This window comes from Oncorhynchus keta, chromosome 9 (assembly GCF_023373465.1).
Source record: "Oncorhynchus keta strain PuntledgeMale-10-30-2019 chromosome 9, Oket_V2, whole genome shotgun sequence".
Taxonomy (NCBI): Eukaryota; Metazoa; Chordata; class Actinopteri; order Salmoniformes; family Salmonidae; genus Oncorhynchus; species Oncorhynchus keta.
Genome location: NC_068429.1, coordinates 40,081,998 through 40,105,651, shown reverse-complemented (window position 1 = coordinate 40,105,651; position 23,654 = coordinate 40,081,998). Strand labels below are relative to the sequence as shown.

Here is a 23,654-nt window from a genome sequence, read left to right as displayed (position 1 = left end):
TCCTCACCGTTGTGATAACTGAACTAGGAGGGGGGCAGAGAGAGAGACAGAAGGAGTCAGTCTGTTGAAGGATTGAAGGAAAGCCTATTTGACTTGGGCACAATAGACCGTCGTACAGATGGTAGACGTTGCCCCATGCCCCTCCCCACACTCGACTCTTCAACCATGCCCAACTGGAACAGCCCCCTCCCGAGTCTGAACCCATCCCCTCCCCCATAATATCCACCAGTGACCAGTGAAGCCCCCCGACACACCACACAAAAAAAACAAAAGAATCATTCAGTTCTTTCTAATCAAGTTTAATTAAAATATTGTTATTAGATTACATTCCCATATCTGTACATTAAGAGGTTGACCAGTGGATTCTGAATCATGTGACGGTGCAGTGTGTGAGCCACACGGATAAAGAAACTCCTGAACACAAACTGAGGAATTAAAACAACTTTGGAGTTGTCTGCAAGCATGTTCAATTAAGACAGAAAATATAATTGAGCAAATATTTTGTAGAACAGAGAAACTTGTTCTACAAAAACAGACATAAGTAAATGAATACATAGATGCAGCTTTGACATGGTTTTAGCCCAGTAGTCTTAGGAATTACATTGCTTTTGGGTGGATTCATTCGTGGCTTGGTTTGGATTTGTAGTGGCATGTGTGACTACTACGTACATATTAAAGCTGCCATAGACACCTTTGGTTTTCTGGTAGAGATTAAACAAGAAGCATCTCTGTACTAGTAACAATACCAGCCTTCAACAGAAGTTGCTTTGGGAAAAAAAACAATGCTTTCTGTAGGATACAATACATAGTGTCTACCACGAGTTGGGGTTCCCATTCCAATGGATAAACTAGCATATAAAACAGATGACATGACAATAAAACACAGATCACATTCTCAAAAAACAAAACAAAAAAAACAAAACAATGCAGCACAGGAAACAATGCAGCACAGGAAACAATGCAGCACAGGAAACAATGCAGCACAGGAAACAATGCAGCACAGGAAACAATGCAGCACAGGAAACAATGCAGCACAGTAATAACATGTCATCTTTGTATTCTTCTTACTTTGGGATAAAAGTGGTATAAAACACATCAAACGCCTCAGGAGCAGTACATTAAATTCCCCCCGTCTCCAGTGTCTTGGGCTCGGAGCTTGACGTGGTTTATGGCTATTTCATGTTTTAAAAAGGGACATTTCACCAAAGATATCATACTATGGCACTCTCACAATGTAGTCATCAAGTTGTTTGGGGTTAACTTAGCCCAGACCTGCCGACCTTGGAGAATCTTTACGAGTTCCACTTCAGCGAGACAGCGATGCCCCTGGACCCCACGACGGCTCGTGTGCGACACCACGCTCAGATCCGAGACAAATGTACCTTTTGTTTTGTTGCCTGATTATGACGTTGGCAGAAGACTGCCTCGGTACGAATGGTAGGCTATAGACTCATCGGTGCTTGGTTTTGGCTAAGAAGTTTAATTTACAAACCAGGGATCTCCCTAGAATTTTCTGACAAGGAGGTGTTAATGTAGGCCTAAGGTCAGGTAAGGGGGAGGTGACCCCATCTGAAAGTTGGAGCGTTTAGCTTTTTTGAAAAACTGCAATTTTCTGAAACTTAAGAGAATTAAATTATATCAATACAATGTAGCCAACGCAGTAGTTGATCCTGACTGAATTTTGAGTGGTTCTCAATTACTTTGTAACATTTCTAATAGGTTCAATTTAGGGGTAATGATTATTCTATCAGCTGTCATTATATGGATAGTATAGTGAAAATGTAAGTTGGTGTCCAAGGTTTTTTTTTTGGGGGGGGGGGGCATCAAATTCTGAATAGGCCTAGTTCAATTACTAGATGCAATGTAGTAGACCTAGTCTACTGTAAATGGAATAATCATGGAACACCTGAACAAGGCCTATATATTTTTAAATGTAACCTTAATTTAACAAGGCAAGTCAGTTAAGAACAAGTTCTTATTTACAATGAACAGTGGGTTAACGGTCTTGTTCAGGTGGGTTAACTGTGGGTTAACTGCCTTGTTCAAGGGCAGAATGACTGATTTTTACCTCGTCGGCTCGGGGATTCGATCCAGCAACCTTTCGGTTACCGGCTCAAAACTCGAACCACTAGGCCAGCTGCCGCCCCTATCCTATACAAGCTTGTTTCAGATCTCCATCCTTGACTTAATTAATCAATCTTCCTTCTCAGTTCAGGTCTACCATTCATTCAATATGCCTTGTCGTCATTGGTGAACTGACTAGGAGGCTATTATCACATCATTAGCAGCCGAGGACAGATCAAGAACTGATGAATTGAATGAACTAAGCTAGCGCAACACCGCTCGTTTCCTTGCTAGTCAATCCGCTCGCGTTCAGCAGCAGAGACGCTGACGGTGCAGCTACTTAACATATTTTTTTCTGGGTGAGCAGGAACGTAAGTAGCAAAGCCCATGACTATCATCCACTGAGTTATCATAAAGAGGCTTAAAACAGGATCCAACTAATAAATACATTCGTGAATAATCAATAGACATCAACACTAAGTTTCTGCAACAACTTCCTAAACAGAGGGACAGCAACAGACAAATAGAACAATCTTACTAGATAAAGGTTTTGTTGACCAAATGCATGCTGATATAACATTCAAGAGCTAAAATAGTCAAATTGATATTTCATCACGCGGTTATTTGAAAGAAGATAATCACCACCCCTCTCCCTGTAAAAAAAAAAATCTCTTGTGTAGGAAGCTAGTGTTTATGCTTTCCGCACAGACATTTGACAGTGCAGACTGTTTGACAACACAACAAACACTCCCTGAAGATATGAGTCAGAAGTATCCCTGTCACGGCTCAAACGTGTTTCTCTCGGCTCTCTTTCATTTCACTTGTCGACATATTACATACATTCTTAAATGCCTCGACCAAAACAACCAGAGAGTGTTGATATGGACTGTATAGATGCCAGACGCTGACAGCGACGGTTCCTGAGTTGAGGAGTAATATACATGTTTCTGGTGTAAAAATGACTTTCATTCAACAATTGAGCGATAAACATGGGAGGAAAGAGGATTTAAATACTAGTCCAAAACAGAGTCATTACAACAGTCTTGGATTTTTGGTCTGAAATGACATGTAAATGTAGTCCTCCTGAGGACAGAGTAAAGATAATGTAAGACCATGAAGTGGAGGTTGGTCCAAAATCAACATTGGTAATTCCAACCACATGGCTGTCTGTGTGGAACTAGGAGTGGACTATACCGTAGACATAATAACATGGGTACAACTTCACGTTGACACTGAAACACTTTGGTTGTTAAGTTTGTTGGTTTTGTATTCGTTCTCTTTGGATTTCAACATACAATCTCGTAGCAGTTTCAGCTCTTTCAGCTCTTATACACTAGTAATACACGGTCCAGAAATCTATGCTCTCCTCACAGCATTAAAGACATGCTCTGGAACTTTGGCTAAGTGTTTTTTAAATCTCCAGCTTTGGGCTGGATGTGTCAATATGTAGTTCATGCATGCGTAATCTATGAGCAGAAATACTATTTTACCTCAATTTGCCACGAAAACCCTAGTTTGAAACGCAACTGTTTTTCTGGAAACTGTGCTTTGCCATTTTCCCTACATTTTCTCCCATGTGGGCCAGCCCGCTTGCAATTCGAGTTCTAGCCAATGAGCTTCAGTCCCTCGCCATTTGAGTGACAGCTAGCAAGATGCACACACAGCAGAGCAAGAGAGCAATGACGTGGGGAGCATATCTGCACATACAGTGACGTAGTAAGCATTTTTCAGCGACCACTTTTGGCTGGTGAGCATGACTTTTAGAACTACTAGCTAAAAAAGTATACAAAAGTACCGGAGAATCTCTTTAAGAGATAGGAGGAACTTGTTGAAAACCAAAAGCAAACTTAATACAGGGATACTGGCCACCTGTCTCAGTAGACCAGCCCTTTAAAGAAAAAAAACACTACACACAAAACACAACAGTACCACCAGAGTATGATGCCTCACAGAAAATATCCCCACCCCTCCCAGGCCTAAAGTAGAAATACCCAGTTTAAACATTCACAAAAGCGTAGCAATAAGTTCTCAAAACATTTAACCCCCCCAAGTTTGTCTTTTTCAAGACTTCACATAAAATACAAACCCTGACCTGTAAACCAACAGTAAAGTAAACATCATTGCGTTAAGAATACCCCTGATCAATTTCTAATAACGGCAAGTTTCAAACAGGCTGTGTATGTGGAGGTGAACATGTATTATTATATACACAGAGGGTAGGCTGACTAACCTGTTCCATCTAGCTGGAGAACAAAGTATTACTACTGACTGTTAGCCAGTCATGCCTGGGGTCCAGTATGTGTCTTATAATGAGGTAGTAGAGGCATTGAGGTCACACATTGACCAGCGAGAGACAGCTACAGCAGCCTGGAGGCACAGAACTGAGGACTAGTTTGGTTGGATGCTAAAAGCTATCATCAAAACACATTTGAGCCACCTGGGATGGGAAGGAGTCTTTGGCAGATGGCGAGGTGTGGTGTGTTAACCCTGAGATGGCCAGTACATCTGGCTGGCTGGCTGGCTATGTGGATTTTATGATGGGATTCTGAGGGTGATGTAATGGTTGGTATTAGTAAAATGGGGTTCTGAGGGTGACGTAATGGTTGGCATTAGTAAAATGGGGTTCTGAGGGTGATGTAATGGTTGGTATTAGTAAGATGGGGTTCTGAGGGTGAAGTAATGGTTGGTATTAGTAAGATGGGGTTCTGAGGGTGATGTAATGGTTGGTATTAGTAAGATGGGGTTCTGAGGGTGATGTAATGGTTGGTATTAGTAAGATGGGGTTCTGAGGGTGAAGTAATGGTTGGTATTAGTAAGATGGGGTTCTGAGGGTGATGTAATGGTTGGTATTAGTAAGATGGGGTTCTGAGGGTGATGTAATGGTTGGTATTAGTAAGATGGGGTTCTGAGGGTGATGTAATGGTTGGTATTAGTAAGATGGGGTTCTGACAATGACGTAATGGTTGGTATTAGTAAGATGGGGTTGAGGCAAGTCAGAGGAACAGTTGTCATGGGTGAGGCTATGGGTGATGGTTGTTCAGTTGTTGAGGTACGGGTGATGGTTGATATGAGGTTGAGGTATGGGTGATGGTTGTTATGAGGTTGAGGTATGGGTGATGGTTGTTATGAGGTTGAGGTATGAGTGATGGTTATGAGGTTGAGGTATGGGTGAAGGTTATGAGGTTGAGGTATGGGTGAAGGTTGTTATGAGGTTGAGGTATGGGTGAAGGTTGTTATGAGGTTGAGGTATGGGTGATGGTTGTTATGAGGTTGAGGTATGAGTGATGGTTATGAGGTTGAGGTATGGGTGAAGGTTATGAGGTTGAGGTATGGGTGAAGGTTGTTATGAGGTTGAGGTATGGGTGATGGTTGATTTGAGGTATGGGTGAAGGTTGTTATGAGGTTGAGGTATGGGTGATGGTTGATTTGAGGTATGGGTGAAGGTTGTTAAGAGGTTGAGGTATGGGTGATGGTTGTTCTGAGGTTGAGGTATGGGTGATGGTTGATTTGAGGTATGGGTGAAGGTTGTTAAGAGGTTGAGATAAAGTAAAGGAGCAGAGTTACTCAGGAGGAGTGGTTATAAAGGTGGGGTCATTCATTTCAAGGTGAGTTTCTAAAGTTGAGGTAGAACCCAGGTGTGTTTACAAGGGTGAGGAGGTACTATGGGTAACAGCAACACCAGATAGCATCTGAAGATGAGGCAGACAGACTAATAGAGCCCAGATAGCATCTGAAGATGAGGCAGACAGACTAATAGAGCCCAGATAGCTGTGTTCCAGCTGCAGTAACCATGGTGAAGTGTCCTCTATGAGGGCGAGGTGTGCATCTTTAGATGGCTGAGGAGGTTGCGTTGCTGGGTGAACTTTCCGCCACACAGCTGGCACTCGTAGGGCTTCTCCCCCGAGTGGACCCGCATGTGCTCGGCGAGGCGGTACTGGCGTGTGAAGCGCATGCCGCACTCCTCGCAGGCGAAGGGCTTGAGGCCCAGGTGGCTCCTCATGTGGCGGGTCATGGTGCCTCGCTGGGTGAACAACTTGCCACAGATGTTACAGGGGAACGGCCGGTTCAGCCAATGGCTCTTCTCGTGTTCCCTTAGCGACACCGCGTCCTTGCAGGTCTTACTGCAGACTGTGCAACGATGCCGAGGTTCGTCAGCGCCAGGCTCCACCCCCCGTGATGCATAGATGTCGGGGTCTTCGTCCTTCCGGTATCCACCACCCTCCTCCTCTTCCTCCTCTTCTTCGAGGTAGATTTCATCCTGGGTGTGTGTGTCGACGTGGGCGTTAAGCTGCTCGGAGCTGGGGAAGCCTTTCCCACAGGGGATGCAGACGTACAGATTGTCCCCCACGCCTGGCTCAAACCCTGGCTGGGGCTGACGGTAGATATAGTTGGTGTTCCCATTTCTCTTACCTCCAGCTCCTCCTCCTCCTCCTCCCTCACTCCCACTGTGCCCACTCTCTTCACTCTGGTCCTGGCCATTCTCCTCTCCATCCACCTCCCCATCCTCCAGCTCTGGGGTCACTCTATCCCCTCTGACCAGCTTTTTGTGCCCTGGGGCCCCTGGTTTCTTCACTAGGCCCTTGTGCAGTGCCTTGCCTGTCTCTCCCAGGTTGGTGGCCTCTCTGTGGGGTCGGGGTCTCTTGCAAGGGGCTCTAGGCAAGAGGTCTGTGGAGGTATTTGGAAGCTGCCTCTGGTTCTCCCTAGGCTCTGCCTTGGTGGGAGGAGTGGGAGAAACAGATGAGGAGTGGGGGGAGGAGCTTTGGGGGAGACTGCTGGGGGACACTTCCTCTGTGGCGGTGCTTCCTGATGGACTCCTCTTGGACAGGTCCAGTCCTAGAGCCAGCCCATTAACTCGACTTCCTCCAGAGGGGCTGAGGGAAGCACACCGCGAGCCCGAAATAAACACCTCCTCCTCAGAGAGATCCTCTCTCAGCCTCCCCTCCTGGCCCCATCTCTGGCTCCTCAGGTTGCCCTTCCTGGACCCTGAATGGTTGTTATGGTGGCTGGGGGTTGCTCTGGGGGGGGTGGAGGAGAGGCGGAGGGGGCCAGGGGTGTGTCCATTGGGGGTTGGGGAGGTGGAGGAGGTGGTCAACTTGTTGGAGCTGGAGGGGGTCTGTCCGTTGTGTTTGAGCTTCCTCCGACAGAGAGCAGCTAGTTCGGTCAGCTGGAGGTAGGAGGCGGCGGTCAGGAGGGACGAGACACTGTGGTCACTGACAGAGTCAGAACTGGACAGACGACCTGTATAGATGAAGTCCAATACCTAGAGGAGAGGGGGTGGGGGGTAGCGAGTGAAATGTTTATATTTTTCCAATGAGCAATTTGTTTCACAGCAAGTTGATATCAGAATACAAATAAAACAGCTGAGCTTTTCAACGATTGATGTGGAATCTAAATTGATGAATGACAGAGTCCAACACAAATATATCTGTGTATATGTGCCTACGGTCAGTGAGATGCTGCCTGTCAGGTGACCCACCTGTCTGAAGACGGAGGGGCTGACCATCTCCGTGTCCAGGTTGATCAGGTTATCGTGGGGGACCAGCGACTTGAAGTAGACGCTGCTGGCCGCCAGGACGTTCTTATGGGCGCGGAACAGCGCATTCTCCACCACGATGATGACATCACACAGGTACCCTTTGGCTCGCTGCTGGTTGAGCTGCAGCAACAGCTGCTTGAAATGGTTTTGCTGCTCCATCTCACACACACTTTGGTTAACACACATGGGAGGGAGGAGGAGGAAATAGGGAGATGTCAGTTACTCCGTTCTGAGAACTCAAAGAATCCAACCACTGATATTCCTAGACTAATTTAAAGTCCTGCAGGCCCAAATGTGTTCCTGAAATTCTTGCAATGCCCAGGATCGCCCACAAATGGCCACATACTTAACACCTCTCTGCTCTCCCTGCAACCATCGCAGTGGTTTCTTCACATAAGCCCAAACAACATACTAGCAAGCGGAGAAGGAGAAGCGCATTGTAGCTCCTCTGGCAGCATTAGATTCTGAGGAATGAGATCTATCAGTCTGTTCATTATCAAAGCATAAAGCCATACATGCACATGCCAGTGTACCTACACCATGATGTGGGCCAAAAGTTCCACCCCACCAGAACAGACTGAAATTCCCAGTATTTCAAGGGCATTATTTTCACAATTTCAGAGTGCTATTTTGACCTCATAGTGTGGAAATGTCTTTTTTTTTTAAACAGGGAATAACTGCACTGGCCTTTTAATGAATCATAAACCAAATGATCAGTAAAAACACTATAACTAACTGATAGGTCTGCCTTCACTTCTTTGAACCTTCCTCCCTCCTCACGCGGGATAAAATATCATAAAGATGTGGGATTTTGGTAACAGATTGACAAGACACGAGGCAATATTTCTTAAACTTACAGAAGGAAACTAATTTCTGGAAAACGAAATATTAATATTAGTTGGCAGGGGTCTTGACTTCAACATTATTGTGTTTTGATGTACTGGTAATACCTTCTAAGAATTTTTCTGCTAGATGTTTTCTAAGGCGCCTTTTCCATGGGTTTGGCCAGAAATCACAGCCTTAACAACACATTTTTAGCATGGACATATAATATATATATATATATATATATATATATATATATATATAAACACATACATACATATATACACACACACACTACTGTTCAAAAGTTTGGGGTCACTTAGAAATGTCCTTGTTTTTGAAAGAAAAGCATATTTTCTGTCCATGAAAATAACTTAAATTGATCAGAAATACAGTGTAGACATTGTTGTTGTTGTAAATGACTATTGTAGCTGGAAACGGCTGATTTTTTCAAATGGAATATCTACATAGGCCCATTATCAGCAACCATCACTCCTGTGTTCCAATGGCATGTTGTGTTAACTAATCCAAGTTTATCATTTTAAAAGGCTAATTGATCATTAGAAAACCTTTTTGCAATTACGTTAGCACAGCTGAAAACTGTTGTTCTGATTAAAGAAGCAATAAAACTAGCCTTCTTTAGACTAGTTGAGTATCTGGAGCATCAGCATTCGTGGGTTTGATTACAGGCTCAAAATGGCCAGAAACAAAGAACTTCCTTCTGAAACTCGTCAGTCTATTCTTGTCACGACTTCTCCCGAAGTCGTTGCCTCTCCTTGTTCGGGCGGTGCTCGGCGTTCGACGTCACCGGTCTTCTAGCCATCATTGATCCTTTTTTCATTTTCCATTGGTTTTGTCTTGTCTTCCCACACACCTGTTTTCAATCCCATTCATTACCTGTTGTGTATTTAACCCTCTGTTTCCCCTCATGTCTTTGTCAGAGATTGTTTATTGTCAGTGTAGTGTTGTTTGTTGTATAGGTGCGCGTCGGGTCTTCGTACCCATATTTTGTTTATGTTCTTTTCCTGTTTAGTGTTATGGAGCATGTTACTAGGACATTATTAAAAGACTCCATTTTACACTCCGTTTGACTCTCCTGCGCCTGACTTCCCTGCCACCTATACACATATGCCTGACAATTCTTGTTCTGAGAAATGATGGCTATTCCATGCGAGAAATTGCCAAGAAACTGAAGATCTCGTACAACGCTGTGTACTACTCCCTTCACAGAACAGCACAAACTGGCTCTAACCAGAATAGAAAGAGGAGTGGGAGGCCCCCGTGCACAACTGAGCAAGAGGACAAGTACATTAGAGTGTCTAGTTTGAGAAATAGACGCCTCACAAGTCCTCAAATGGCAGCTTCATTAAATAGTACCCGCAAAATACCAGTCTCAACGTCAACAGTGAAGAGGCGACTCCACGATGCTGGCCTTCTAGGCAGAGTTCCTCTGTCCAGTGTCTGTTATTTTGCCCATCTTAATCTTTTCTTTTTATTGGCCAGTCTGAGATATGGCTTTTTATTTACAGGCCAGCATCCCGGAGTCGCCTCTTCACTGTTGACGTTGAGACTGGTATTTTGCGGGTACTATTTAATGAAGCTGCCAGTGTGTTGTTAGTGTGTTGCAAAGGGAAGTGCAGCCAACACCTTGAAAATGAAGATTAAGAACACATTTAATGAGGAACAACATCTTTCTCCCACCTCGTGGACAAAAAAACTGCTAATAATCATGTTTATTAAATAGATGTGTACACTTAAAATGTACAACATTTTGGATGCATTATTATAGTCATCCACTTCGTCACATATGCGTTATTTGACACTAGCACCAGTAGGAGATTTTTTAAATTAGAAAAACAAAAAAGGATGTTGTGTATGGGACGCGAACCTACACAAAAAGTATCAGAGCATACTGTCTTAGCAGGGGACACTACCTGTACCAACTAAATTGATCTGAAGGGATGGGTCCATTCTATTTCTATGATTGAAATGCCACCCACCCTCATTTTCAATTGGATTGGACCATTTTACAGTAGTTCTAATGAAGGTACTGAGCTTCGGCAAAACTTAAGACCGAACTACTCTTCAGTTCTGATCTTCCATCTCCACCAATCCGTTGCCCTACATCTGTACAAGTGGCAGCACCCCGGGGGTAATTTTTGCTTTTAAACCAGGGAGATACAAAGTTAGAAATAGTACTACTGATAACAACACATCCCATCTGTCTTGCCATACATCGATGCAGTATCACACAACCCACGCCCCCCTCCTAAAATACACACTGGGAAAAAGAGACGTTTGGGTAATCTGTCTATCTAACGACTGCACAACACACCGATTGTGATAAGATGCTGAGGGTCCTTTTATGGACCTTACAGGCCCCTTCTGCCCCCCTCCTCCCCTGCCTGCTCAAAAACAACCTCATCGCTTCAAAAGAGAGAACCATAGACTTACATAAAACAGGCTGTAACCACAGTCTGGAAGAAAGAGAACAGAGAGCAGGCCATATAACCAGGTGGTCTGGTTCGGAGAGGGCGCCTGACCTGCAGCATCAATGAGTTTGCCCTGCTAGCTTCTGATCAGCATGCCTATTTAAGAAGACTACTACATTTCAATGTAGGTTCAGTTAACCTACATTGTTCTCTAACTGTTCTAGTCTTGTGTTCTGGTTTGGCCTGTGTTCGAGCCTAGCCTGTGTCTGTTCTAACCTGTTTTCTGTTTTTTCCTGTGTTGTGTTAGCCTGTGTCCTGTTCATTTGTCCAGTGTTTCATCTTGACTTCCTGGCAGAGATCACTGTCAGTAAATCACAAGATCTGGTCATTTAGCTGGGTTTTAGGCATGTCAGAGCAAAAGCAGCTTGGCCCTCTGGTAAAAACCTGTAGAATATTGATCATCTGAGCCGGCCCACTTTATATACTCTCCTTAATGCTTGTTAACTTAAATACACTGTTTTCTACAGGAGATTTGTTTAGAACTGAAGTCAGCCACCCTTGTCCCAGAAAACTACCAGGGGTCTAATCCTAATCAGTACCAAACCCAATCAATTCAACATAACCTGAGGTTAGTCTCATTGAGATAAAAATCTATTTTGCAAGAGAGACCTGGTCTAAGATAGCAGCAGGGTCAACGTTTAATTGCTGGGCTAAAACCCACACCCACACCCACACACACACACACACACACACACACACACACACACACTAGAGGTAGAGAGAGGTATTTGAAGTGAGCAAGACAATGTGAGCATACATTGTTGACATTTTCTAAATATGACCAGCCTCTGATCGTCAAACGTCCTCAGTGTTAATGTTGACAGAGTTTATTAAAACCAGAAACTGACGTTCTGGTTCATAGTGGTTCGTGTCATGTTAATGTTATGTTCCACTCCACCTTCGGGCCACCTGGTGAGTGAGAAGGGAGGGGGCTTGATTGCATTAATCACTGATACCTGAAATGAGACTGCCACAGTAAGTACAGCACATGGGGGATGTGTGAAACTTACTCTGTCCTCAGCCTGTATCCCCACTTGAGCCAGAGAATAACTCGCTTTTCGTCCTTTACATACAAAGTGGCATTACCAATAACCTTCCTACCAGAGTGCCAATACGGAGTAGAGTTGGCCTGAGCAGATCAGGTCACAGATTAGCGAGAACCCTGTTAGCCACAGAGTTATTAACCTGGCTCAAAACGATGTCCCCAGTGTGACTCTTACTGATCCAGGTTTACACAGTGTTCCTGGAAAGGCCACCCCAAGGTTAGTCCATCACGCATGATCCCTCCTAACTAGCTAACTTAATTATTACTAAACACATGCGAACTCCTAACATAATTAGGTGTAAGAATCGTTTTATACATAGATTTTCCAGATATTATGGGAAGGGAACTTTGTTTCGTCCATGTTTGTGTTCATTCGGTTAAACCAAAAAAAGGATAGTAGGTTTTTACAGCCACAATCCTGAGTTTGTGTTTCAGACAAACAGCATCCCTACCACTTGGTATAAAACTGAGGGCTGAGGAAATGTAACCACTAAAACTCAAAGACCAAGCATAAAATTGATTTAACATCACCGTTTTAAACATATTCCCAGACATTGTTTGTTTACAGACTGAAATGGCAACAAAACAAACATTGGAGTAAAATAACCGTAGGCCTATTTTGTGTTAGGATAGGATAAGACAGTTGTACTACCTGATGTAAACAACCATTATGTTTTATTATATATTTTTCAGGAATCAAATAATTTTGACGAATTGAAATTAAACAGCAGGAAATACTCTAAGAGATTGTGGCAGATATCAGAAAATGAATTTGAAAAACCACAATAAACAAATGAATAACAACATCCCCATAAGCATGTTTTTATTTGAGCTATTTACACTATTTTGTTTGAATTCTGATGAATTTTGGTCTAACCTGCGCAGTAAAACGTCAAATCATTAGTATTGTTTATAATGTTGCGAAAGCCTGACGTTCCTCACATATTGGAGAAACATTTAAATTCACTGCAGTATCCATCATCACACAAGCGATTGTAAACCAGTGTTTCTATCCCATGATTTAAAATATCGGATTCAATGACACACAGTTGAGAGAAATAAGAGGAGGAAAAAAAACATTAAATGGGCGATACTCGTCTACCACAAAAGAGATAATGGTCTACGCGCTGAAGGGGTAGGGCGAAGGAAGGAATCCAACAATGCCTTTTATTCAATTAACCTACATTGCTGCGCCTGCCCTGCATCAGATTTCAGTTCATATTTTTGTTTATTATAAGTTTATTACATCATACAGTTATTTATCTTATTCCAAAGATGTGAAAAATAAACCAAAGGCAGCAATCCACGGGTTAAAAGGAGTGCAGGTATTGAGGTGGTTGCCAAGCTGGTAATACTAGCTCTGACTTTGGCTACACACTGGGAGACCCCTCTGGGCATATGCTACGAGCCAAATTGTAGGTGTTTCTGCTATTTCTTCAAACAACGTAGTGCAAACTCCTTGAACACGACTACACACACCAAGTTGCATCACAAATCATGCGAGGAACTGAAAAAAATTATATAGATTTACCTTAATTCATCGATGATCGCGTTTTTAATTTACCATCCTCTCTCCTACCTCACTACCCTCAGTTCGCACTCCCCCACTACTATTCTGCTAGCAGTACTGGCGATGACGTCACTTTTCTATGGTAATGAGGAAACCTTCAAAATAAACGCCTGAATTTCAAAATATTGGAAGGTGGATAACTCCACACCAGGGATTGGCAGCTTTGATGGGGGTGGGGCCCACAAAAAAAACGGAACTCATCATGTGGGGCCGCAGTGGCTCGTGGGTCTGCATAGCGTGGGTCAGTTCTATAACTAATTTCATGCAATTCCCACCCCTGTCAGTAATTGGACAATGCTAACTACAAGTTTAGATAGCTGGCCAATAGACTAATTTACCAATCCCCAATTGAGTGGACAACCAAATGTTGAAATTGCACAGTAAATTGAGACCCCTTCTGGTATGGAGACTAACCAGTTGCCTATCCTTGCTTAACACTGTTTGTCAATTTCAGTTTATGTGAGAAAATAAGCATTGAATAGTGTAGGGCCCCCATACTCAACTGGCGGACAGGATCTGGACCCATAACGGAGTCAATACGGACGGGCTTCAATCCCTGGTATCATATAAACACACATAAGACATGGAACAATGTGTAGAATTGCAGGAAATTCGCTTAAAACAGAAGAAGAAGAAAAACTGCTGCAATGCAAAATGTCTAGAATTAGCTTTGAAAATGCACAATTTTCTCTCCGAGAAACAAGAGGCGTGTGAGTGGGGGTTTGTTACTATGTTATCCATTCGGACCTTTGCCACCTAAAACATTTGTGTGACTAGACCTTCTCAAATAGCTATTGAGTACCCCTGGTATAGTGAATCATTCTACCAATCTAAATCGCTGTGAAATATATTTTCAATAACAAAAAATATTATTTTTAGGCTCAGCTGTTTGAAACTGGATGGACCAAAACTGCTGTTCGAAGCTGGTGGAACAATACTTTTTCTTTTGTACAGCTCTATAAACCAATTTTTTTGTCATTGAAAATATATTTTCGATGGTGATTTAGATGATACAACGATCCCCTATTATTATTCAGTGCTTGTTTTGTCACATAAACGGAAATTGAGCGAACGGTGTAAATTTTAGCAACCAGGAAATGATAGGGCGATTTCCACTAGATAACCCAGCCACAAAGTCAGAACAGCTTTCCCAGAATGACAACAGATACCGCTCCAGTCGGAGAAATCAAGAGCAATATCACAGCCAATCACAACACTGGCGGGTAAGTAATACGGTGAAACACTGTCGTTCACTTGTTGGTTATGAATATGATTGGTTTGTTTATGAATCTTGGCAATGTCAATAGTTTGTATGTATGCTTGTTTGCATGTAACTATTCCTCTTTTGTTTGTTGATATTTGTTTGTAAATAAAACAACAATAAAAATACAATTTAAAAAAAATAAGATTCGAAAAGAAATTGTCGGTTGCTTAGCAACAAACCCCAACAGTCAAAAACACCTCAAAACAATAGATGGTATCATGAACAAGCTGAAAGGAGCCAAATAAGATTTCCCACATGGCAGTTTCTTGTCATTCTTGCTAGCAATCTGGCCATCCAGAGTCACAACAACATGCTGACTTCTGCAACATAGAAGCGCGTAGATAATTGTCATGGCGTGGTCAGCTACATATACATAGAGAAATAATAATGGCGTCTTTTTGTAGGCACTAACTCCGTCATGGTTCGTCGGACGAAGCCTATGTGGAAAAATATTAGAATTTCTGCAGGGTTTTTGGATAAACACTGAAAATATGCTCTGTGGTAAACACAGGTTTAGGAGGTCGTGTACGTTTTGTTCTATGAGCTCATATTCAACAGCTTTACGGCACTTTGTGAATTTTGAAGAATTTATGTCATAATAAAAAACAAATCACATAAACGCTTTATGATTAATAAAAGTTATGTTAACTGACTGCTATTATCTCATAGAACAAAACGTATAAAATCTCCTAAGCCTGTGTTAACCTCAGACCTTGTTTTCGCGTTTATTCCAAAACCCTATTCTTTCCCAGTTCATTTTTCCCATGGGGATGGCTGAACAAACCAGTGGTAACTTATTTCCGGGTTTTAGGACTAGAAATTGGAGAGCTCTATTAGCGCCAGATATATTATGGCCATTTTCTTAAATTACAATACTCCGTAGGTTCTATAGAATCTATATATTGTGTAATTTCATACGGCACTGAATAATATGGAGTGTTGCTGGCCTTTTACCACACCCATTCCATAGGCCACAATCAGAGGTGGGTAGTAACGCCCTACAAGTAAGTCTTTACATGTACTTAAGTCATTTTTGGAGGAACGAGTACTTGTTTAGTTACTTTCTGTGGGCTGTACTCTTACTCAAGTAACTTACTTTGTTCTCAGTTACATTTGATCAAATTACTTTAGTTACATACATTTATATTATTATATCGTTGCTGTCAGATAACCTCATCTCTCCAAATGTTTAATGATTTTCATTCACTATTCAAAATAGCTTGTCATCAAGTCTTACTGAGGATATTTTTTTTGTCAGTCCTTAGCCAGACGCGATCAGAGTTAAGTTGCACTATCATTACCTTCTGCTTTTGTAATATTATATATTTCATGAGTAAGATAAGTATTTTTCTGATATTCTGCTGTTGAAATGGTTTTGATGGCAAGTAGAAATTAAACGACTAAGTAGCTAGATAGTTAAATCCGTATCTGACAGAATGTTTAAAGGGATTCTTTACTCCCCCAGTGTCAGATGAACTTGTAGATACCAATTGTATATCTGCGTGCAGTTTGAAAAAAGATGCTAACTAGCGTTACCCCTGGACTTCCAGTCATTGTGCGATCTGCGAGCATGCTGTGGGACTAGCAGATACCCATCGACCCCCAGTCATTGCCTTAATGTTAGTTAGCATTGGCTCGCAAAACTACCTCTAACTTCCTTCATACTGGACATAGAGAATTTCCTAAATATATTTATATTTTATTAAGTGTATTTCTTTACATATACATGTAGCCTACACACTAGCTTTCAACATACTACATACTGGTGTAAACTTTCTAAAGAAATGCTGTTATAAATATAAAAGTATGGCAAATTATCCATACATCTTTTTTAAAAGATTGTTGCCATGCTGTAAAAAAAAACAGTTCTATTGCACTGGAGTGCAAAAAACTGACATCCACAAAGATTAGCATTTATTTGTAGGGGGACTCTTATTTTGACAAAAATAAATCTGTGATTGTGCTGCCAGCATAATTTCCTGCAGACAGGTGAATGGTAATGGGAACCCTAACCCCTTGACCCAAATTTAAATAAAAGCAAACTGAAAGGGGAGAGAGGAGAAAAGCCTCTCCTTAGCCCTGCCAGACCAGCTGCTGATGCACAGAAGTGCCCAAGGGAAAAAGTTTTGTGTGTCAGTTTAACCTGAACAACCAGGATACAAGCCGGATAAGTTGACCAGAATCGACAAAGATAACAACTGCCTCTGCCACACTGTATGTATGGGCCCCTGCCCCCTGGCATTGTACGAACTGAAATATCCTTTGCTTGTTGAAACAGGCTCCTTGAGGGTGCTTGACTTGGGCAGGAGCTCACCGGAGCTGAGTCTTGGCACCTCAAATGTTCTACTGCTTGAGCTCCTGTTCCTCTTGATATAATATTAGCTCAAAAGTATTGTGGAGCTCCTGCACCTAAATGTAAACAGAACCGGCATCCAAGTCAAGCATAGCTCCTTGATGAGTTAAAGCACTGGTGAATAAAGGGTGTGGTGCAGGCTGATTATATGTTACATCAGTGTTTCCCAACCAGGTGTACTTGAGAAGACTCATGAGACCATAGGTTTACTGGTATTTTATTTAACCTTTATTTAACTAGGCAAGTCCGTTAAGAACAAATTCTTATTTTCAATGACTGCCTAGGAACAGTGTTCTGGGGCAGAATGACAGATTTTGTACCTCGTCAGCTCGTGGGTTTGAACTTATATATATATGCCATTTAGCAGACGCTTTTATCCAAAGCAACTTACAGTAATATATATATATGTCATGTGTCATGTGTGCATACATTCTACGTATGGGTGGTCCCGGGAATTGAACCCACTACCCTGGCGTTACAAGCGCCATGCTCTACCAACTGAGCTACAGAAGGACCACCTTCCGGTTACTAGTCCAACACTCTAACCACCAGGCTACCCTGCCTCCCCTGGTAAAATGCATGTGAGGGGGAACTTCAGGGGTACTCTGGGCAGAGCAAAATGTACTTGGTGGTACATTAACTGAAAAAGGTTGGGAACCACTGGGTTACATAATGTCTCTGTCAGAGAATGGACTTCAATTCTTTCATGTCTTACAGCTTGCTGACATGAAGGCTCAGTATTATTTCATCCCTTGACATGTCTTATTGATTATGACTGTGCCAATAATGATTACGTTGCCAATATTTGATTGTCAATATGACATTTCGTGTGAGATAAAAAGAGCACCCAAATTAGTGGACCTCTTAAATATACATTTTAAAGAAACATTTTGACAAGAAATTGACAGGGTTAATAAATCATGGAAAAGTTGTGGTTTAAAAGCCATTGTTAATAAATGCATTCTGATTATGAGTTCAACTGTAATGCTTATACAAGTGACAAGGAGCAGAAAGATAAATAAATTAGACAACTCATTGTAACTAATGGACACCTCTCTCCATCTATCCGTATGAAGAGTGGGTCACAGGAAGACGAGGTGAAAAGAGGAGACGTGCCACTTAATCTTTAAATACTGTCACGTACTGTGTGTGTGTGTGTGTGTGTGTTACTTTCTAAATGTAATCAATAACATGAGAAGGATTTATCAAGAACAACTTCCCGCGTCTCTGTTAGTTACTAGTTACCTGTCCAAAATCGTAATTAGTAACACAACTTTTGGATTACCCAAACTCAGTAACATAATCTGATTACTTTCATCAGATAAAGCAGATGGAGCCAACATGAACTGCCACCTTTTTCCAATGCTGAATTGAATGTCATTGATAAAACGGAAAGGTGTCATAATGTATTTTATTTTCTGCAAAAATACCTTTCTGAATTTAAAAGTAATCCAAGAAGTAATCATCTAGTTTTTCAAAAGTGTCTGTAATCTGATACAATAGTTTTGCTGGTAACATAACCCATTACAGTAAACAAAAATTAGATTAGATTTAACTGATTACATGTTCTACATGGACTAGTATTCCCTCTAGAGGACACAGTATACACTTTTATAACATCTACTTCAGTTTAAATCTGCCAAGCAACTTTTAGGTATTGAACCTACAGTATACCATATCATGGTAGTTAGTAGGCTATTCAATAGCTATAAAGCAAAAGTTTGATTATTTGTACACCTTATATTGTTCCTGGTGCATAAACAAATTATTTGAAAAATAAACTCCAGCACACTGGTATTCTTGTAGCTTCAGAATGTGTTATTGATTAGGCTCACCAGGGGGCATGGCATTGAAACCATTGTAATGTATTTTGTAACATGATCTTATCTTTTTATTTCAACATCAACCTGCTACCAGTGTGTTTTCAGATGTTATATTGCCTCAGATGAATACCCTTTTACTATTTCAATCAAGTGAGAAATTGTGGCCCATGTTTAGGATTCTCCCAAAATAGCCTAAATAAATGGACGAATACTCTCATTTGACAAAATGACTTCCGGATAAATATACTAAAATCAAAGTAGCCGTGCACTCCAACAAGTACAGTGTTGTTTTTCATTCGGAAAGAGTGCGTGCGTACACACTACACTGTACAGAGGAGACAGTAAGAGCCAACATTTGGATATCGCTGTGTATTCTGGGTACAGACAGTAATTCCACGATGGCGGCGAGCAGGAGGCTGCACAAGGTATATTTCCTGATCAATCCAATTAGGATTTTCTCTTGTTAGGTTAAAGAAAGTAAAACATTAGGACTCCCAAATCTCAGATAAAATTAAATGTGTCGTTAAATTTGTTTTATTTAGCCTCACAGTGTCAGAAACCTCATGAAACTCGGTAGGCGGAAAATGACGTTAGTATGCTAAGCTAACCAGCAGTTGTTTTTTGGTCATGTTAGCACCGGCATATTAATAGGCTAGATTCGATTTAAACGTTTTGTTAATCTAAATTGATTAACAAGGTTAAACAAGTGTCATCATAAATTAAGATTCAATTCAGTATGGTGTCATCAGTTGGGTGATAATCGCGCTTGAACATTTTGGATCTTCGGCACAAAAACTTTAGCTAGCTACGTATTGTAGCTAGCTTAATACTAATTTAGCAGGGAGTTAATGGTGCTAGCTAGCTACGCACAACAGTTACATAGGTCGTTAGCAGTGTGGTTCGTTGCGCTAGCTAGCGAGTTAGCAATTCGGGTTAGTGTTACCTAGCAAGTTTATTTTCTCAATGTGAAACCGAGGCGAGGAAGCTGACCAGCTAACGTTAACCCGATGTATATACAATCTTGCTAACGTTATGATGTAGCTACCGGTAAACAGCCAAACCCACTTCCTGTGATTTGGTTTCTTAGCTTTGAATTGTTTTGAGTAGTCTAGTGAATCGAAAGTGAAATTGAGCATGCGGCTGCCAAGTACCGTTAAGCTAGCTAGTTAACTTAGTTTAATTTCATTCATTCGACCTCAATATTCGAGGTAACACCGGGTTTAAATCATGTTCTCAACACTGTGTGTCAACAACCCGGCCTTATCATAATTGGCATTTATCTTTTCCCTTGCATTTGTCAGCCACCATTTGACCCAGCCTAGGATAAGTACTCCTAGTAAACATTCCCCATCAAGTCAACCAGAATAAATACAATGTTTTGAACTCCACACTTCTTAGTTTGACAGTCGTTTGCATTGTAATCCTGTAGCAGTGGTCTTATCCAGAGCAACATAGAATAAGGCTACATTTGCGCTCTGATTTGATAATACATGAAATCAGGAAGCTGTGCACATGTTTAATTCTAATATGTATGGGTGTGTTAACTGTAAGGTCCTTGTCACTATAACAATACCCCCAAACTCATAATTTCCAGTGAAAGGTGGGATTTATGAATCAGTCCTCTGGTGTGGCAGAAGGCAGTGTTCTGTAGTGAGATCAGTGTGAGAATGCACTGGATCACTTCCTGGTTGAGAAGGGGTGTGGCTGCTTGGTTCCAGGGATGAGACTGACAGTTGATATATTAACATATATGTTAATCCCTAGTATTTTTAGTCATCCAGTCTTTTATTTGTATGACAATAAAACATTTTTTTTTAATTCACTGAAATTTGGGACAAATTAGGGTTTAGTGCCTTGTCGGCTCGGGTATTCAAACCAGCGACCTTTCGGTTACAGGCCCAATGCCCTAACCGCTAGGCTACCTGCCACCCTGTGTGAGTAGTTCCGTATGTCGCCCCGTTTGTTTATAGTTCTGTATGTCACCCTGTGTTTTTGTGTCTGTAGTCATTCTGTTGTTTTTGACCTATAGGGCACAGGTTGTTTAGTGGTTACTAGGACTCAGCCAACACAGAAACATGTTTTTATCAGTTCTTTATCTCTTGTTTGATAAAAAACCTTTCTGCTTCCTGTAATGGTTATGATTAACTAACTGTACAGGGGAACTTGCTCATGATGTATTCATCCTCTTTTTCAGGAACTTGATGAAATCCGCAAGTCTGGAATGAAAAATTTTCGTAACATTCAAGTGGATGAATCAAATATTTTGACTTGGCAAGGCCTCATTGTTCCAGTAAGTCACCATTTACTACTCTTGTCTCCGGACAGACATGAACATGACCATAATAACAAGGAGGACCAAGGCACTCTGCGATATTGCAATTCCTTTGTTGCTATGGCATGTTCAGTAGGACATCAGCTCACCTTTTAACCAAACGTCATTGTCTCTCTCCCCTCTAAAAGGACAACCCTCCATACGATAAAGGTGCTTTCAGAATCGAGATCATCTTCCCAGCAGAGTACCCCTTCAAGCCCCCCAAGATCACGTTCAAGACCAAGATCTACCACCCCAACATCGACGAGAAGGGACAGGTGTGTCTGCCTGTGATCAGTGCAGAGAACTGGAAACCAGCCACTAAAACTGACCAAGGTACGGCGTAAAGACGCACGCACACTCAGACAAAGACAATAGACAGTGGTTCCTTCTCATAACTTTTTAAGTAGTAGTTATTGTTGCAGTTCTTTGTAATTTCTCATTGAAATGCCGCCTTGTACCCTAACCCTCCAGTCTCCTCTCCCTCGGAGGCTCCTGTCTATTTGGCTGGTGAGGTTTCCATCCTGCAACCTCTACGTGGTTATGGATTTCAATGTCTTTCTCATCTGTTTCACCTGGTCTACATGACGTCATCCTCCATTTTTACATAATTCTTAGTCTCCTCTTCTGTTCTGCTTGTCTCCCTGCAGTGATCCAGTCCCTGATTGCGCTGGTCAACGACCCCCAGCCAGAGCATCCTCTCAGGGCAGACCTAGCAGAGGAATACTCTAAGGACCGTAAAAAATTCTTTAAGAACGCAGAAGAGTTTACAAAGAAACATGGAGAAAAACGACCTGTGGACTGAGAACGCAAACGTGTGACTCCCTCTTCCTATCCCACACCCCCGGCCTCCTCTATCTACTCCTCCCCCCTTCCAAAACCCCCCTACACCCCTCCCTGCTCTTACCCAATCTCCTGAAAATGCCCCCACACACGTACACACATCCTTCTAGCCCCCCTCCTCCTGGGGCGATATATCTCAGCTCCACTTCTCCCTGGCAACAGGACTGTGTCGTGAATCAGGCAAGTTGGTCACCTCTGGGTGTCAGCTTGTGGCTGTTACTAACTTTCTACTGATTTCTTAAATTATAAAAATGTCGGAATTGGGCCCAAGAGAGCAGCTTGTTAAAGAGGGAACAAAACAAATACAACGGAAAGAAAGATCTAGATGGAAATGTTATGCTCAATTTGTACACAGAAGTGCTGGTGCAGACCTCTGTATAAAGATGATCAAGTGTTTTGAAAACTATTTGGTAAATGCTCAACTTGTGGTCTGATTGTTAACTCTTTTCATCTCACTCCTTCCCCTCACTAAAATATGTAACAGGAAAAAATCAACCCCAAAAGCAACAAAATGATAAAAAAAACACTTAAAGCATCAAGGTTCAGGTGTGGCGAAATGTTTATTTTATATTTCTTTCTTCTCTTTTTTTGCCTATGTTGCACTTTACTCTGTGGAACTAGCTTTTAAGTTTACCATAAAACATCAGTTTGTCACCAATTCAATGGTCCAGATGTTATATAAAAGGGAAAAAAAAGTGTTTGACTGAACTTGCTTTTGTTTCTTTGAGAGGTTACGATGAAATGTTTTGTTCATATGTTGTCTACCTAGCAGACGGTTTGTCCATGTGACAGGAAGTACTGCTCTTCATGCCATTGCTCACTGGCCTCTTCAAGGTTCTGACTAGAGGAGTACAGCTATGATCAGAAGTTACTCTCTTTTTTGTTGTTGTAGAGGGTTAGGAGATTTAGGTCAAGAAATAACGTTTGACACCCCGTTCCCATTGAAACTGCTCGTCAGTCTCTGCCCCAACCAGCAAGGCACTGCACAAATTCACCAATCTTAATCACATGAGTAGTTATTTGGCATAAAAAGTGATTTGTGAATGATGGTGGTAGAAGTTTAGTCATTTAGACATGCAACAACCAGCAGACCAGTACCAGTAGAACAGTAGCTGCCATGAGGGTGTAAATTACACTGGACCCGCCATTGTGGGAAATATTTTGGAAGCTCTAGAAACGCATTCATGTTTATATTTATTTTTACCATGTTTATTCTACTACAGCCACCTTAATGCACACTTTAAAATTGTGTGAGCTAAACGTATGTATGAAATGTTATGGATATTACTAATGTTACGGTCCCTACTACAAAACAACAACAAAAGAAATACTTGTAATTTTGTCCTTAACATTTATTTAAAATACTGTAGAATTCCTTTCGTTCTTATGGAGATCTGCGCCTTCTGCGGTGAGGCAATATGTCCGACTGGTGGCTTCAAAGCCTGTCAGTGGCCAATAAATAGCGTCAGAAATCCAGGGTTTATATACGTCACTGCGTTATTTACGTTATTGGTTAAGACCAATATTG

At 41.8% G+C, this 23,654-nt stretch overlaps 2 protein-coding genes across 3 annotated transcripts; one reads left to right on the top strand and one right to left on the bottom strand.

Annotated features, from left to right (window-relative positions):
* Nucleotides 1-283: 283 nt before the first annotated feature.
* On the bottom strand, nt 284-13,580 carry LOC118387777 (hypermethylated in cancer 2 protein-like). The gene is made up of 3 exons (XM_035776476.2): nt 13,494-13,580; nt 7,541-7,769; nt 284-7,324 (listed from the first exon to the last, which is right to left on the bottom strand). The coding sequence occupies exons 2-3, from the start codon at nt 7,757-7,759 to the stop codon at nt 5,870-5,872; spliced, it is 1,674 nt and encodes a 557-aa protein (XP_035632369.1). The 5' UTR covers nt 7,760-7,769; nt 13,494-13,580; the 3' UTR covers nt 284-5,869.
* A 1,034-nt stretch (nt 13,581-14,614) lies between these two features.
* LOC118387776 (ubiquitin-conjugating enzyme E2 L3) lies at nt 14,615-22,834 on the top strand. 2 transcript variants are annotated; one of them, XM_035776474.2, is made up of 4 exons: nt 14,615-14,755; nt 21,167-21,262; nt 21,433-21,619; nt 21,934-22,834. In XM_035776474.2, the coding sequence occupies exons 1-4, from the start codon at nt 14,630-14,632 to the stop codon at nt 22,086-22,088; spliced, it is 564 nt and encodes a 187-aa protein (XP_035632367.1). In that variant the 5' UTR covers nt 14,615-14,629; the 3' UTR covers nt 22,089-22,834. The 2 variants fall into 2 exon arrangements, with proteins under 2 accessions (XP_035632367.1, XP_035632368.1); XM_035776475.2 differs by lacking the exon at nt 14,615-14,755 and adding an exon at nt 19,236-19,397.
* Nucleotides 22,835-23,654: the final 820 nt, after the last annotated feature.

What these genes read in the sequence shown, in the direction of transcription:
- LOC118387777 (XM_035776476.2), bottom strand. Translation starts at nt 7,759, where the DNA reads ATGGAGCAGCAAAACCATTTCAAGCAGCTGTTGCTGCAGCTCAACCAG. An exon ending in GCCCCTCCGTCTTCAGACAG is followed by an intron (nt 7,325 to 7,540) that starts GTGGGTCACCTG and finishes CCTCTCCTCTAG; the next exon opens with GTATTGGACTTCATCTATAC.
- LOC118387776 (XM_035776474.2), top strand. Translation starts at nt 14,630, where the DNA reads ATGATAGGGCGATTTCCACTAGATAACCCAGCCACAAAGTCAGAACAG. An exon ending in GCCAATCACAACACTGGCGG is followed by an intron (nt 14,756 to 21,166) that starts GTAAGTAATACG and finishes CCTCTTTTTCAG; the next exon opens with GAACTTGATGAAATCCGCAA. An exon ending in GGCAAGGCCTCATTGTTCCA is followed by an intron (nt 21,263 to 21,432) that starts GTAAGTCACCAT and finishes CCCCTCTAAAAG; the next exon opens with GACAACCCTCCATACGATAA.